Source organism: Molothrus aeneus, chromosome 18, assembly GCF_037042795.1.
Source record: "Molothrus aeneus isolate 106 chromosome 18, BPBGC_Maene_1.0, whole genome shotgun sequence".
Lineage (NCBI taxonomy): Eukaryota > Metazoa > Chordata > Aves > Passeriformes > Icteridae > Molothrus > Molothrus aeneus.
The window spans coordinates 5,223,920-5,241,482 of NC_089663.1; the positions used below are offsets into that span (position 1 = coordinate 5,223,920).

At 46.9% G+C, this 17,563-nt stretch overlaps 1 protein-coding gene across 1 annotated transcript in view; it reads right to left on the reverse strand.

Annotated features, from left to right (window-relative positions):
• Positions 1-17,563, reverse strand: part of MED13L (mediator complex subunit 13L) — a 163,863-nt gene that overhangs the window by 7,784 nt on the left and 138,516 nt on the right. The window contains exons 16-27 of the mRNA XM_066562240.1: positions 17,299-17,504; positions 14,099-15,045; positions 13,259-13,438; positions 11,403-11,626; positions 10,647-10,839; positions 9,792-10,239; positions 8,294-8,513; positions 5,779-5,967; positions 4,172-4,395; positions 3,582-3,724; positions 2,238-2,396; positions 843-1,019 (exon numbers count right to left, since the gene is read on the reverse strand). Of these exons, the coding sequence (XP_066418337.1) occupies positions 843-1,019; positions 2,238-2,396; positions 3,582-3,724; positions 4,172-4,395; positions 5,779-5,967; positions 8,294-8,513; positions 9,792-10,239; positions 10,647-10,839; positions 11,403-11,626; positions 13,259-13,438; positions 14,099-15,045; positions 17,299-17,504 (3,310 nt within the window). The remainder of the gene's footprint in view (positions 1-842; positions 1,020-2,237; positions 2,397-3,581; positions 3,725-4,171; positions 4,396-5,778; positions 5,968-8,293; positions 8,514-9,791; positions 10,240-10,646; positions 10,840-11,402; positions 11,627-13,258; positions 13,439-14,098; positions 15,046-17,298; positions 17,505-17,563) is intronic.

Below are 17,563 nucleotides of genomic sequence, written 5' to 3' on the forward strand. Positions count from 1 at the left end.
TGGCAGTAGGAAGCAGCTTAATCATTAAGTAGAGCAGAGTTAAGAAAATTAAATTTAACACCATTTTGGAAAAGGCCATTCTTGTACCTGACTCTAATTAACATCTGCAGCACCAACGGGCAGGTTAATGCAGGTTAATGTTTGTCATGCTTGGGAGGGATCCCAGTGCCTCCTGGGACAGGGATTGAGAGGGGCAACTTCCCTTCAGAGGCCCTGGGACATTCCAGGAGGGACAGATCAAAGCCTTAAAAGCAGCAGCCTGCCTTTGTCTCCAGCCCAACTGCCCTCCTCATTAATACAGCCACTATACGTGTTTGTAGCTACTCTTGGTTTAAATTGCTTTGCACGCATTTAAAGGATTTGGAACAAAGCAGGAAAATGCTTATTTGGATATGAAGCATTACCCAGAGTCTTGCTGACTCAAACTGCAGGTTCAGTGTAAAAGCACTCTGGGGGCATCAGGAAATCTCAGGTTGGGATATTTTCCCTACTCAACCACAAGTGCCTCCTTTGTGTCAGCTCTGCACACAACAGGGCATGATGTGAAGCACGATTGGAAATCAGCGGCTGGCCTGAGCAAGTCACAACAAGACAAAGCACATTCTGGTCTGTGCCACTTGGTGCATTGGCTGGTCCTTGTCCCTTCTGGAATAAACCAATGTGACTCCAAAATAGACTCAGGGAGAGCACAGTTTCCCCCTGTAGCTAAAGCCCTGCATGGTTCCCTTGCTGGGGTGGTGTGGGGTCTGTGCAGAACCCCAGCCCCCTTGGGGGTTCATTCCTGCCCAGCTCAGCTCTGCTGACGCCCTGGAAAGGCCCCAGGGGATTTCCCCCTCACTCACCGTTGGTGGGGCTGAAGCCATCCTCGTTGGGGTAATTTGCAGGTGCCACCTGGATGGTGGCAGAGGTGGGGAACACCAGGATGTGTGTGCAGGAGGCGTCCTGGGGGGTGTTGAGCTGGGACGACTGCAGGTTCAGCGCCGTGCTGCGCCCGAACACCGAGCCCATCGTCACCGCATCTGTGGGGACAGACACAACAGCACAGGTGTCACTGCATCACCTCCCAAACACGTGTCCAGGGACACCTCTGCCCATCCCACCTGCTCTGCAAACGCACAGACACAGCTGAAGGGCCTTATCTTCAAAAGATTACATTGCTGCAAGATCTTGACATTAAGATCACCAGCCCCACCTCTCCTGTCATTCTGCTGGCCCTTAATCAAATATTTACTTGTTAAATGAGCAAGTTAAATTGATTTTTCGCACACATCTCTGTAGAATTATGAAATACACCCCACTTTGATCGATATGAACACAAACACAAAAATAAAGCCGCACAACAATAAAATTTCTCTCTTCTCCTGCTCTATTCTTCTCAATTACCCACCAACAATTAACTTGGAAGGTGCAAATACTCAATGCAGAGACACATTCTTCGGCAGTATTTAGCCAGCACCTTCAATTTTAACCTAATTTTTGCTTGCTGTTGACCTAATTATGTGTCAGGATCTAAAGGAAAAAAAAATCTGTTGAAGGATTTGGGTCTTTCTTTGTGTTTTACTGTGATATGAAAAAAGCCTCATTTGCCATCTGTTTTCTCACATTACAAAATCTCTGCTTTGAAAATATTCAACATGATAAGTAATTTTCAAGCTTAATTAATTCTGCTCTGTATTAGTCTTTTCTTTCTAAACTAAAAAACCCCAGAGTGGTTTGTAAGGATATGTTAAGGATGTGTCACCACATACATTAAAAAGTACATTCTTGGATAAAATAACAAAGGGAACCTCAGCATTAAATTTCACTTTAACTTAAGCCCATGGACTGCTGCTTGTAAGTGAACTCTCTAAATAACTTCAGCATGTGAGAAGGCAAATGGGCTTATTCTAATTCCCATTTCCACAGGCTCCTACTCATTCCCACTGTGCCTCCTCCGGGCACGAGGCTGTCTGTGACACCCCTTCCAGCCCATGGGAACTGGGCTGCCTGAGCCCATGGGCTTCCCAGGGAACAGATCAGCACTTTGGCAGTGGCCTACAGTCACCTTCCCTTGGGAGACTGCTCTCCTCACATAGCATCTCTCTATGGTATTTTGGGAAATTCTGCTGGCTCAACCTATTTTCTGCCACATGTAGCCATGCTAGTCAAGTTCTTCACAGAAATCCCAAGATTCATGTGCCTAAGTGTGAAATGTGGTAACAGTTTCTCTGGCATTGCCATAGTTGGCTAAAACATACCTGGCATCACCACGAATGATCCCTGTGGCTCCATGGCAACGAGGCAGGCACTGAGGATGGAGGGGGAATCTGCTGCAGAGATGCCACACATGCGGCAAACCTCCTTCAGCTGTTTGCTGATTGTCTGCAGGGAGCACTCCCCGAGCAGGATACTCCAGTCTGCAAGGGAAAAGCATCATGGGAGGACAGAGCTGATGCACAGCCAGCACCCACTTGGAAACAGCAAAACTTTCCCAACACTTGGCATTTCCCTAATCCCAAACTCTCCAGGACTGACTCCTGTGCACACAAGGGGTCTGGCCCTGCAAACTGAGTGCTTGAGGAGTTCCTGTGGGATGTTTTTATTCCATGGCAGTCCTTTGGCTTTCCTTTGTTCAATACATTTTTTCCCAAGACCTTTTTGTTTGCTTAGTGATGTTTAAGCTGAGGAATCACAACTGAATCCTGTCTCTATTTCTGTGACAGGATAACTTCATTCAGAACTTTCTCTAACCTCTGATAAAGGCCCCCAACTTCCCATGGAAGGACAATGTGCAAATCCTGCACAACGTGAGGGGGTAGCATCAGACCTAGGGCACAAGCAAGGAAAGGTTTATGGAAACCAATACAAAAATTCAGTGCCAGGGCAGGACTGCAGCCAGTTCTCCTGTAATCCATGCTGTATGGCCCAGGAAATTCCAGTTTGGAGGATCCTGATGATTTCTCTGCCAGGTACTTTACACTCAGATCCACTTGGTCAAGTGGGCATCACTATCAAGACAACAATGGGGACAAAGGGAGAGAAAGGGCTTCAGCAGCTCTGGTGTTGATTATAAACTCCTAAGGAGCCCTGCCTGGGAAGCCTGGATATCTGGCTTCCCATCCATGTTTGCTGTCACTAATCTCTGGCAAAATAAACAACAGTCTATCCTGTCTGTGATGTGATTTGGCACACCTTGTTTACCTTTTGTAAGGTCATGGTTCAAGGAAGCAGAGACAGGACTAGGGAAGGTTAAGCCAAATTCACCCCATCTAACACCACTGTGTGATGGCAGAGTCTCAGCAAGTCTGCAGGTGATGCAAAACTGAGAGGAATGAACAGCTGAGTCCCCACCCCTGGAAATGTTCAAAAGCTGTGTGGATGTGGCACTTGGGGACATGGATCAGTGGTGACTTCAGCAGTACTGGGGGACAGCTGGACTTGATGAGCTCAGAGGGCTTTTCCAACCTAAACAATTCTGTGGTTAGATGATTATCACTCTCAATTTTGACAGGTTTGTGATCAGGTCAGAGCCATCCTGCCTTGCACCCTGGGTCCCTGTCCCACTCCACACCCTAGGAGTGGCAGCCCTGACAATTGCCCACCTTTCAGCTCCCCGTGGCCCAGGCGGCCCAGGCGCCCGATGACGACTCTCCAGGGCAGGGACGTCATCTGGACAATGCCAATGCACCACTCCCAGAGCTTCTGCAGCCCAATCTTCCGGGCAGACAGCTTGCTCCTCCTTGACCTGCAGGGGAAGGAATTAAACACAAGAGGGAGAGGACAATCAAGGACAATATTCAGATTTCTGTTCTCTCTAATTATGTCACTGTTTACCACCTACAGAGTTCTGGGCAGGCCCTAACTTACCTTTTACTACTACTAAGAAGAAAAACCACATGTCTGCTTTCAGCACTGTTACTGCAGTGCCATCAAACTGCTGAGCAACACACCAGGTGTTCCTCAAGGTAAGATTTGTAAGCAAAAAAATTTTAAAACAAATTGTCAAACAAGTGTAACTCAGTCACTTTTCCCTGTGCAGATCTGAAAATCTGGAAGTGCCAACTGAAATGTTCTCACTGTAACACCAGCATGATCTCCTGAGCAGGAAAGGGGATGGAAGGGATGTGCAAGGAGCTGGGTGAGGGATGACTCCAGCCATGGATCCATGGGAGAAGCCAGGGGCAGTGAGTACCTGCTGGGCAGGTCGATGTTGACAATGCAGGTCTCCAGCAGCTCCCCGTGCAGGTCGGTGCAGGACGCCAGGAGCCAGCGCTGGTCGTGGGACAGGCAGTACCCAACAAAGAGCACGTTGTATTTCTGACTGGCCTCTCCAAACGTCTCTCCCAGCTCTGTCTGCTTGTCTTTGATGGGGGCCAGGATGAAAGGAGGTGAGTACAGCTGGATTGGGCTGGGCCTCTGCAACAGAGTCAGGACAACCATCAGGGGACAGATCAGAAACTACTGAACACAAGGAACACACACACACACTGGCAGCGAGTACAGAGACAGGCAAGTGTGAAACAATGAGTAAATTCAAAGCATTCCTAGTCAGGAGGGAGATTGGGAAAAGGGGGGTTATACACAATTCACTGCTGCCAGTTAAAGCCAATGTGTTCAAACCTTATCTAAAGATTTCTTTTTATGTACAGGTAACCCAGGGTATGAAAGCAGCCTTTGGACCCGTCTCTGACATAGGCAGGAGTTTAAACCCCCTCAGCTGTCAGATCCTCCTGTCCCTTAATCATCTTTAGGCCCATGGCTGGATTTGCTCCAGTGCATCCAAGTTTCTTGTTCTGAGGAACCCAGAAGGGAAGAGGACAGGCACCTCCCTGGCTGGGCTGCAGCACCTTCCCAAGGCAGCCCAACTGCTGCTCCTTGGGAGCATCCATCATGTCCAACAGGACCTCCAGGTCATCTTCTGCAGAGCTGCTTCCCACATGGGCACCCCAAACCCATCTTTGCCTTGGAACTCCTCTCTGGAGAACACACAAGAGGGCCCTCACCAGACGTTCCATAATTAAAAAACAGGGTATTTTCTTAATTCTTCAGCAAAGTTTGGGAGTCTGCAGTTTGCAGACTGAGAGAAAATGTATAAAATGCAATAAACAGAGATTAATTAAATGCAGTAAGTAAATGCCAATAGGTTTGGCTTTGCAAGTAGGTTTTTAAACCCTCCAAAGTAGCTCTTTATGCCAAGGTAAATGTTTAAGTGTTTTGTTAGTCCATTAGATCTAAATAAAATATTCATAGTTATCTTTCAAAGAATGCAAAACATTCACAGAAAGTAGGATGGATTATTCTTCCTTTGAAAACCCTGAAATTCCAGAATCAGGGCTTTAATATTTACAGTTTAAAAGAGATAAAAGATAAGCCCATTGAAGAGGGGGATTTCTCCATTACCTCAGGGAATTAATATAACATCTGCAATTAGGCACAGGAACTTATTTCATATATATGCATATAGTTGTGAATAGAAATAAAGGTTGGGTTTAAACTCTGGTTGGACTGAAACCACAAAACGACTCAGAATCCCAACTAACAATGTTCATTTTCTCTTCTTTCACACTTTAACCTTTTACTTTATGAGTCAAAACCAGAAGCTTAAAATGTAGCAAGTTAGCCTAATGTTTTTGTTACTATTTTCCATTCCATATTAGCTTGCCTTTTCCCTTTGTATCATCATTGTCTTCTATATCTTGAAAAAAGTCCCCCAACAAGTATTTTCTCTACTCTTTGATATTTGAGGAAAGTGGTTACAGTTCATTAACAGACTTTGATTTTCTTGCCACCAATACCAACCTCAGGGTTTTTGAGGGTCATCTCAATGCTGGCAGCTGGCCCAAAGCCTGTGAGGGACTTGATGTGGATCTGTGTGGGCAGGGGCCTCCTGCACTGGCAGTACACAGAGAATGCCAGAGACTTCAAGTGCTGAATGTAGAAAACCTGTTCATCCTTCATTGTCTGCAGCATGTACTGACAAGGCACAATCTGTGGAATTCAGACACACAATAAAACAGGGCTGAGAGGCTTCCAGGAGCTGCTCATTAATATCCAACCAGATCCACACAGTCATTAGTCACCAAACACCCAGCACACTTTGGGATGCTCCACGATTTGCATGACAGGTCCCTTGGCAGGAGTGGCTGCAGCAGACAGGGATTGCATTCTCTGGGACAAAACTGCTTCCATCCCAATGAGAGTGAATTTTAATCCATAAAACCCAAACACCTGTATTCAAACACCCTGAATTTTTTACAAGTGTTTTTCTGGGCAACATCTTCGCTTGCAGGTGGCCTGAACCACACAGTCCCTGAACGTTGTGTTCAGGCAGGTTTGGCTCCATGGCTCATGGTTGGGAATTGTTTGCTGTCCTTGTGGGAATTGGCACTATGGTGTCATCCTTACACAGGGGTGTAGAGGGCACAATTAAGATTCTGTTACAATGATTTGTGTGGTTATTTCCCCTTTTCAATTTAGTTCCCAGTGGAAGCTCAGCAGCCTTAGCTGCTGCTCAGTTTCATTTGTTTCACAAAGTCAAGGGAAGCAGCCCACGAGGTTTCAACCAGCAAGAACCAGAGCTACAGGGAGATGTGCCTGGGAGATGAGTTTGGGGGTTAAGACCCAACTACACAACAAGAGCAGGAAGGAGAAATGGCACAACACTCCTTCAGAAGGAAACAAAGCATGACAAAATCCCAGTTTTCAGATCAAACCTATTTTAAAATTAGAATTAAATCCCTGTAACCTCACAGTTTTTATCTACTGGTTTTATTGTTGAAGTCCTACTTGTGGCTGTCAAAGTGTCTTTCCTTTTACAGTGAGATCTTTGGGGCAGAAGCTGTCAATTTAAAACATTTACATTATTGCCAACACTACAAGACCCAAAGAGATTCTTTCAACAAATATTTTCAGTAGTAATAAAACTTAAGTGTCACAAAACTTAACTACTTTATGGTTCTTGCTTGAACCTTCAGAATATCTTGGCAGCACATTCTGCTTACTAAATGTGCCTGTGTGTTTTTAAAGCCAGCTTTACCCACGGTTTGCAGGAGCTGGGCTTTCCCCCTCTGTACAGAACGGTAATAAAGCTGCAAACATTTGGGTTTGATTTATTTTGAAGTAACTGCATGTTGTGTGTGCTGTGGTACAGCTGTGAGAATACAGTGTTGGAACTGGATCATGTTTCCCTTGACTTAGAGAAAATTGCTGTTTTGACTTCAACTGGCAAAATGTATTTTGGGGAACAAACAGTGAATGTGGAAACAAACAGCACTGAGAAAAAGGGTCAGTGTGCTACAGCCTCAGCTCCAATGGCAGTGCAGAAGTTACACAGTTCTTGTGTGCCAGACACTGTAGTGTCAGTGGCTGCTTTGGTTTTAGTGTCTCCAGGTCTGGATCAATGAATTGCCTGCAGCCTAACAATATGAAGTTCTGGATCTGATTTTCATTTCATTCTCAAGCCTAAAATATTTTGGTGACAGTTTCCCCCATCCTTTCAGGGGACAATGAGGTCAAAACTATCAAAATTAACAGTTTTCCATGGCCAGCTTGAGACACCACAAGAACTTCCAATTTTATTTTTTTTTAACTAATTTGAAATACCTTTAAACCAAGGTGAGCAGACGTGGATAAGGTGCACAGAAATCCTTCCCACACCATTCCTGCCTGTGGCCTCTGGGCTCCCATTCCCCCCACATTAATTGAGGCTCAGCCTCTGTGACAGGAGGCCTGGCAAAACGCAGCCAGCCTGGGCAAGAGGCCAAGAGCTGCCTCTGGCTGCACAAATTAAATTCTTCAGCAATTCCATAGTAAGTAACTGTTTTTATATGCCAAGTTACATGGTAAATTATTTTTAAGAAGCAGATAATAACAATACAATAGTTATATTATACATTAAATGTCTGGTTTCACGTACTTCTTTTGGATTAAATAGTATAAATCAAGGGAATATAAACAGCAAACAACTCAACATGAAAAGTAATCAAAGGAGCAACTGGCCAGTTTTGGCAATGGCAATTCAAGTTACAACCTAAATAACTGAAATCCCTCTCCAGGAAGCATTGAGCAGACAGGATTGCTGAGACCACAGGATAGAGTCGATGCAGGGATACTGCGGCTGCTCTAATTAATTTCCTCATCAAAACAAACATGAGGGGTTGTTTTAATATACAGACTTGCACTGTCAACAAAATAATTTGTAAATGCCACCTACATTTCATGCGTTATCTCTCATTTATCTCTTTCAGCACAGTATCCATATCACACGTGTGCTGTGACAGACTCAGCGTGAAGATACAGAGGAAGGCAGAATTACCTGGAGAATGAAAGAATTCCTCATATTCTCAGGCAAGTTGTCCAACATTTCTGTGTAGCATCTCATGAGGCTCAGGAGCCAGAAGTTGGTGGAGGCAGACTCCTCATCAGCAGTGTAGGTGAAGGGGTCCACCATGTAGATGACCACGGCAGGGGGGTAGGCGTTGCTGTCCGCAGCGTCCGGCTCCGTGGGGATCCCGATCCGCTCCCGCTCCGACGTGCTGGGGGCAGAGCCACAGGTGAGAACTGCTTGTGTCTGGGGCCAGGCTGAGCCAGGGGGAAGGAAAGCACCAGCAATTCTGACATCCAGAAGCAAAACTAAAACCCGTGAGGACAGGCATTGAGATGAGTTGTGCTCTCAGCAGCTCCTAACCCGAAAAACCTGGGGTTAATCAGGCACTAAAGGTACCCTACAGTCTAACAGCATCTCACTGAATGCAATCAGACCAGATTATACCTGAAGAATATGGAAAAGCTGACTCTTTAGCTGTGTGTCTGGGTTTTGGTGAAGTTTAGGGTTTGCTTTTGGGAAAGGTGGAAGGGGAAGAGTAGGAGTTCAGAAGTATCAAAGCAATTCATGGAGCCTGGGGTCCTGCTCAGGTCCAGGGAAGGCTCCACTGGCAACAGAAGCAATTGAGAATTTTTTACTGGTAAAATGCTCCTCCCATGCCTCAGCCAGGAGAGCGAGGCTCAACATCTGTAAGTGATCAAAGCAGCTCAGCCTCTGTCAGAAGCCCCTGCAGCTGCTCAAAGGGTGTTTTGCACAGATCAGGGAACAGATGTCTCAAGGACAAGCCCAGCTACAGCAGGATGTGGGCATTTCCCTCTCTGTAATACACACCAGGACCATCAGCAATGTGCATTATTATGAGAGTAATGAAAAACATGCTGCCTTAGGAAGTTACTTACATACAATGCTAAAAAACCTTTTCTTAATTTTAATGTGATGGATGGCTATTCATAATGAAGTCTTTAAAAAAGTTGTGCTGCCCAAATTTATTTTGAAGTAACAGGACTACAATTGTGTCTCCTGACCTTACAGTGTACCTGCTTGCAAAACAACACCTGCAATGCAAAAAAATTAGGGGAAAAAATCCATGGCTTGCATTTTGCATCTGTTAATGTTGCATGTGTGATGGAGCAAGAGGAACTAAGCTCCATGAGGTACCTGCAAGTGCCAAGCCACAGGTGGAGCACACCCCATGTGCTCCTGGTGCTGCAAGGACAGGGCAGGTGGAGGGTCCTAAGGCAGCTCCACATCCATGCAGCTCAATCAGGCTGGGACTCTTGTGATGGAAAAGGGGAGGGTGTTTTTTCCAGCTCCCCTTTGTCAGTGACTGCTTCACACAGGAACAGGCCCTGCTCTGCTGCCACCTGCTTGGCTGCGCTGCACCTGTCAGAGGAGCCTCTCCTTTGAAGGGTTTCCCTAAGGCTTAGAGGCTGTCTGAGCACAGGACAGGGGATTAGTGAGCAGCACTCTGGGCCATGTGAGCACTCACCCTTCCTGTCCCTCTTGCTGCTGCTGCGGCAGGTTGGGGCCCGGCTCGGTGTCTGCCCCGGGGCCCGCGCTGCCCTGCGAGCGCTCGGCTGAGCCTCCCGCGGCGCTGCTGCTCTGCCCCGAGCCGGCATTGCCGCTGAAGCCCGGCGTGGAGGAGGCGCCCATCTGGCTGGCGCCGGGCGTGGCAGAGGACGCGGACAGCTGTGGCACCGAGGAGCCCGAGGAGGACGCGCTCCCTGCCGGAAGGCTCGTGGTGCCCGCGCTGGGCGTGGAGCTGAAGGAGCTGCCCGTGGCAGGGGCCCCAGCGGCGGCCGAGAGACACGAGGAGGAGCTGGAGGGAGCGGGCCCCGAGCTCCCGGGAGCTGCCTGCGGCTGGCTCGGAGCCGGCGTTTGGTACTTGGGGGGCAGCAGAAGGCTGCTGTCCAACTGCAGGGTGGCCAAGTAAGGTGCTGGAATGGCAGGGAAAGAGGGTTTAATGACAGTCAGATCAAAGGAAACTGCATCAGCCTGCAAATTGGATGACATTCCCTGCACTTTTACAACATTCTAAGAGTACACAAATGCTAAGAGAATTGAATCTCCATGACCAATGTTTGCTTTGGAATCCATTTCTCAGGGTATCAGTTCAAACTGATATGAATCAATTGTCTTTAAAACCAGGACTGACTTTGCAGGGCTTTGTGACTTTAAGCTGGTACTGACACCTTCTGCTCTCTGGCCAAACTGTGCAAATACAAATACAAAGCCTTGTATTATCTTTTAAATTTTTAAACAGACCATAATCTGCATCCTTAGCAAACTCTCACTGGGTTTGCAGATGCCCCTCGCGGTGCCCAGAGCCGGGGGTGTCACTCACCAAGGTGATGGCGGCAGACCTGCGCGTAGAGCTTGAGCCTGGAATGATTGTCACAGTCCTCGGAGCCCCAGGGCTGGCTGAACCACTCGCTCACCAGCTCGTCCGTCAGCTTCTGCGCCACGCTCTTGCCCACCCGCATGATCCCGTCCCGCAGCACTTTGCAGATGGGCTTGTGCTGCCCAAGTCTGCACATCTGCCAGGGGAGGGAAGCAGAAATACCTGTAAGGAGATGCCAGCCACCCCAGGATGTTACAGAGACTGGCTTGTGGCTTAAGCCCCTTATTCTCAGCACACAGCTAGGGGCTTCTTAATAAATATCTAAAAAAAAAAAAGTTACATTTATCTTTTGGCTTGAACTGCACTCACAGCAAAACTAAGGAATCTGACATATTGGGGAGTACATGCTAAAGAAATAAATGCTTTTATCCCCAGCCTAGCAACTGTGAGAAACCAACAGCTTCTTTAATGTGCTCCTTGCTCTTTAGGCTTGGTTGGGCCATCACTGGGAAGCTGCAGGTCTATTAATGCTGCTGGGAAGAGCAGACAGCAACAAACACTCCAAAATGCCCAGAGAATCCCAGTGTCACTCAGACAGCATTCATGGACTCTGAAAGTGCAGAAAGCCCTCAAAATGAAAAAACCCCCCTTATTCTAATAGTTGTTACTTTAAACCCCATAGATGTCTCTCAGTGGACATGCACTGGAACAGCAATGACACTTAAGAAGCAATAAGTCAATGTGGTCCCTCTTTCCAACCTCATATACAGCACTCAAGTCCCTGAAGAAAGTTTTGGCTCCGTCGAGCAAGGCCTCATTTTCCGGACACACCACGATGTAGGCGACATCCCGGTGGCCCCCATAGGGGTCCAGCAGGAGCCTCTCCCAGAAGGGCAGGGAGAAGGGAGAGATTGTCAGGAAGTCCTTGTCATAGCCCACCAGCAGCGTCGGGATCGGGAGAGGCTCAGGAGATTCCTCAGAGCCTTCACAGGAGAAAAAACAAACGAAGAAAAAATGTTAAAATATCTGGTTTAACAACAGTGGGTCTCTGATGGCCCAGGAAGTGGTGGGTTCTTTTACAGGAATATTGGAAATCACTCATCCCTTGCTGTTCTGAGTGTCCTACATGTTTAGCATGGAGTGGAAATGGTTATCAAGGGTGTGCAATGCCTGATAAACCATGTGCTCCCAGCCTTTCTTCTTGGAAAAGATATTTAATAAAGAAGAGGGAAGATTTATATCATACTTAAGGAATGTCATATAATCAAAGTTGTTGGCCGAAGTAGAGGGAGCTGATCCAAGCACCACTTAAACTTTCCTAGAAAGCTGCAATAAAACATCTCCCAGTGTACTCCAAGTTCATGCACTGCCCTTCCCAAGGCTTCATCTCCTGGTTTTCCTTTGTCATATCTATAACCATAGCCATGGAGTTCCTGTTCAGTCACAAGTAATAACAGGAACACACAAAATCTGACCTTACAGCTCTTCATCCACCTCCACCTGGTTGTGCAAAATTACTGAGGCTTAGAGAAATTCATTCCCAGGTATATAATACTACACAAAGTTATCATTCTAAAAATTGCCTCCTGCCCTTCTCCATGGGATGTGCTCCAAGCACTGCTGTCCCCACAGAGAGGATTATTACCCTGTGTAACAGGGTGTCTCCCAGATACTGCCTCAGTAAAAGAAATATTGCTGAAAATGTCAAGCTAAAATATACCCAGTAGTTCCTGCAGAATATAATTCAACTTTATTAAAAAGTCAGCATCCAGTAAAATTCACTGACTTTCCATCAAAGGTTCTGCTCTGCACTCTATGGGAATTTTGGTGCTATTCTCTGGTAACAATTGGCAAATCCTAATTCTTCAAATTACAAATGCTGGGAAAATTATTAGAAGTGCTGCTGGTGGGGCACAACAGCTTTAGACAGGAACTGAGTTACCCCCAGTTATCCCAGCCCCAAGGAAAGGAGCAATATATCAAATGCCAATAGAGAGCAAAGTGTGGTGGAGCTGGTAGGAAAAACATTAAACCAGACTGCACTGGTTAAGCCTGAAATAAACTGCAAGCAAGAAATACAGATTGAAATGTCAGTCGTTATTCTGCAAACCTACACACACAAAGTCTGGGTTGTTATTTTACAGAAGTGCCACTTACAGCCAGAAGATACTGAAAACTTCTCATTAAGGCTACAGGAACCTGCATGGAGAAAGCATTCCCAGTTTTTCAGGATTTGCAGAGCTCACACAAGCTCTGTTCCCATTATGATGTGGCTGATTTCAGCAGTCCCCTCTGCTCCCATTTCATCTACACTAGGCTGCTTTGGTCTAACCTAACCCTGGTCTAACCCTGCTTTGGTCTAAGCCAGCCCCCCTTCAGGTGGGGGGCTGAGCCTCACCCACAGTTTCTGCTCCCTTTAAATCTGCATCACCTGGAGGGGTAAAACCTTCACCAGGGTGTCACAAAGGCCTTTTGAGGCACTTGAAACCTCTGTGAAGAGCCCCCCACCCCATGACCCCAAGCTGTATGAACAGCCCCTTCCTATCACTTCCAGGACAAAGTGCCCATTTCTAGGAAGCTGCACTCTAGCTTGGCACAGAGCCCACTGTAGGTACCATAGGTCCCCCGTCCTGCCATCTTATGGAATTGCTGCCAGGTGAGTGGTCCCTGCACGTGCTGGATGTTCTCCCAGGTCCTTCCTGTCCGCTTCTTCTGGATGGCATCCTGGAGAAAGGGCTGCAGGGAGAGCAGCATGCGCACCACGTCCTGGGAGGAGAGCATGCTGATGTCCAGCACTGCAAGGGACAAGGATTAGCAATCACTTCAGGGAGGGACAGCAATCCCTTGGACACAGCAACAGCTTTTGTAGATTGTTCCTTGAATTGCTCTGCACACTGCCCATAGACTTTGGGCACGTCTAATTAGGTGGACAGTACTCAATGTGCCATTTCATGGCATTTTCAAAAACACTGCTGTCACCACAGGCCTTTACACACACATTTCAGTATCACTCGTGTCCAGCTCAGGTCACAATATGTCAGAGCTATATAACTTCAGTATACAAACAAGTAATATTTAATTATAATTTCCCCCCCCCCTTGGTACTTTTTCCCCTTTTTCCCCCCTAACTCAAACAGAGCAATTCTTTTCTGCTGACTGCTTATACCCTTCTCCAAAATCAAAAAGGGCCCCTAATTTTCCCTCCCCCCAAATACCTGAATGTGCTTCAGATTTGTGAACTTCCACAGATTCATTCCCACTTTAGGCCACAAGGTCTGAGGACAACTAGATTATTGGTACTTTAGGTGTAATTTACAAGCTTTCAGAAATCTACTTTATCTCTAGCATATTTTTAGTCCTGTTATTTCCCACATAAAGATCATGTGGGTCACAACTAAACAAATTTACAGAGGTCACAACACATTCAGAGACAAAAGGCTCAGCTGTGCATGTACCGTTGCTGTGAGGCCAGGAATGGACAGTGGCACTTCGGACAAGGGCTTCGTCCACCTTGCCCCCCGTGGGGTTGTCCACATACTGCCTGCCCTGCTCCAGGGCATTGAAACATTCCACCCAGGAGTCGTTGCTGTCAGCCTGCAGCCGGTCGTAGCTCAAGTTGACACAGGGCAGTGTCTGGCGGTTGTTGGAGGCCATGTAATCCAGGCAGCTCAGCGAGGTGAAGGGCTGCGTGTGCTGGTTCTGCAGCAGCAGCAGGAGGCTCATGGGAGGCTCCTGGCTCCTCCTGGCTCCTTCTCCCATCTGTGAGATCAAGTTGCTCTGGCAGATCATCAGTCGCCTTTCTGCAGCCTGGCCGATGTCCGAGGTCTTGCCGAAAATATCCAGCTCGTCCTCGATGAAGAGCCCGGAGTTGTAGCCGAGCTTGCGGTTCATGATGGCGCTGAAGCCGCAGGTGCAGCGGTACTGATCCTCGTTGGAGGAGTCGGGGATGTACAGCCCCACGTCGGCGCCCTTGATGTTCATGTTGCAGGCGCAGATGCAGCAGCTGTCGAAGTTCCTGTCCTTGAAGATGTTGAGCACGGAGTCGGAGAGGATCAGGGTCACGTACAGGCTGTGCGCCTCCGGGATGGGCTGCACCGTGCCCGGCTCCACCGAGTTGAGCGGCCGCGTGGTGGAGGGGGTGGAGGCGGGGGAGCCCTGGTCCGTGCTGTCGTACTTGACGGAGCCCTGGCCGCTGGCGGTGCCCCCGCCCCGGGGAGTCCTGGGCGTGCGCGGCGTGCGCGGCGTGGGCACCGAGAAGCGCGGCGTGGCCGGCGACGGCAGCACCCCCGCGCCGCTGTTGCTGGCGGGGGCCGCGCTGTTGAGCGTCACCGGCGTGCTCATCTGGGGCGTGCTCATCTGCAGGTAGTCCTGGTCTGCCAGGCTGCCCACGCTGGGCACGTTGCTGCAGGGAAGGGATGGGAACAGAGACCCGTTCTGTCAAAGCTCATTTTTAAATACATGGAGATAGTGGAACTCACTGAAACTGCAGTAAAGAACACTCTGGTCATAACCTTGACTCATGGCTCTCAGCAGAACTCAGAATTCTCACCACTGTTTCTTATCATTGTGATAAAAAGTATTACTTCACCCTCTTAAAGATTATTCTTATGGCTTAAACCTCAAATGCTCTTGAGAACAATTTCTAGATAAATGATCAAGTTAAGATTTAGAATGTTTGCAACTTTTTTAGAGAAAAAAGAAAGAATAGTAGCTTTTATTTTAAACATCACTATCTGTAAAGAGATACAGATTAGTAGGAATTAAAGTATTTCAGAGAGATAAAAATCTTTATTTTAGAAATGATCACTTGAAATGGCTGTCAAAAGTCAGACATGTGGCTCTGATACACGGTGTCACCTGATGGACACACTCTGTATGTCTGATTCTATAAATGCAAATCCTCATTTCGGATTACACAGCCTGTGGCACAATGGGATATGTTCCATTACAAAGTCTTAGTCCAGTAAAGCTAAGAACCGTATTTCTGGGTCATCTCCATTCATGACTGAGTTTTATTACTCTGTTTTTGTCATTTCCTGCCAAATTCAAGTGACCACAGAACAATTTGTACATTCCCATGAGATCTGTCTTCCATCTTCAAGGACTCAATTCAAGAAACAGGTAATAAGGGCCCAATCAAAGAAAAAGATCTTACTTTTCTCTTTCCACATCTCTTCTAACCTGCTTACTTTTCTTGTACTGTGTAAATTACATATCAGAATGAGGAAAGAGTGTAAGATCTCAATAAGTCTCTGGATAAGGAAGGGGAAACAGGATTTTTCCATGTTTGTCTGTCCTCACAGTGTATTTTGTGTGTCATTGTAAAGGACTAGCATTTGAATGCCCACCTATCATTAGTGACTTGAAAAGGAAAACATTGAAGACCTCTTTCCTTACAACCACTTTATTACCTTGAACTGATGTGTGTCCAACTCAAAGCAGGAGAGGGGAAAATAATGAAGCAGAGTCTGAAGGAGTTGTGGAGCTGCAGCAGAGTGTGTGCCTCAGACTAATAAGAAAAGGTGACCTAGAAACCCTGATTGGCAATCACCACTCTGTCGGAAGCCTGCAGTAATAATCCTCACTCTAATTGGATTAGATTGAAAATGAAAGGGTTTTTTCCCCCAACAAATACCTGAAATTAATAACCAGCTCAGGCCCGGTGCATCAGTTACTATTATGAAAAAACCTGAGAATTAAATTGCTCCCTAGGCACTATATCAAGGGTTTACAATTTCTTCTTTGCAATTCTTTTGAGAACACTGAAGGACCCTTTGGGGCTGCAAAAGGACTGATTTAAAAGATTTACAGACTGATTTAAAGATACAGACTGCTTCCTCTAGAAGTGAAGTAGTGCAGCAGGAGACCTTTGTACTATTACTATGCTTTTTAAGAGGTTTTATTAATTTAATGGTGCAATTATTGCTAGCTTTCAAAACCTCCAGCAATGAATTTCCTCCATAAACATTGCTAATTTCTGAGAACTGAGTGAGGAATCCAAGCTTTGAAAATGAGTGTCAGTGGTTCCCTGTAGGTCACATCACTCTCCTCTTTTGGTATCAGGAAGGGTAGGACAGGACAGGAATGGACCAAGATCTGTCTGATCAGCAGCTCCCCACAGCCCCACTCAGGGACACCACAGGAGCTCAGAGGAGCTCCCACGGGAACACAGACTGGGGAGCTCTCACTGGCCCACTCAACATTTTCAGAGCCTTCAGAATGGCAAATGGAATCACCAGGACCAGAGATCACCAGGCTGGAGCTCAAAGTGACACAAGGGAGCCTGGCTGAAGGCTGAACATGGAAATGGGACAGCAGAGATGTGATGGGTTGAGTGCATTCATTTTGTTCCCCAACACTTGTGGTTTCAGTTGAATTACAATTATTTTCTTGTATCAGAAATTACCATTAACTCAGGCACTGCATGTTCCTGTTCTTTTAAAAGCATCAAGAGTGGACACACTAACACCCCTGACTGCCAAGGCCAGGGTTAAATGTTCCTGCTTTCAGAACTGTTTTGATCTCAGTCAATGACAAACCTAAAAGGTTTAAAATACATTTGCAGGCTAAAGCACTGTCAATACAAACAACCATTTTAGTTACCCAGCTTTAGGCATGGGTTTGACAGACCCATTTCCTCCAAGGCTGTACTTACTTGTAGCCATCTCTGATGAAAGTGGCTGCAGGTGGCAATGGAAGTTGTTCAATTTTTGGAGGGACAGCCCAAGAAGGCCTGAAGATGCAGGCATCTGGAATCTTCAGAGGTAGGAGGCACTGGCTGGGCAGGATCTTCAGTGGAGCAAACAGGGAAGAGCCCACGAAAGGTTGAAATGATGGAACTTTGTGCACATACGAAAAATCCTGTAACATCCAAGCGACCTTGGTTACAACAATGTGGTCAGGCTGCTCTTTAGATATTT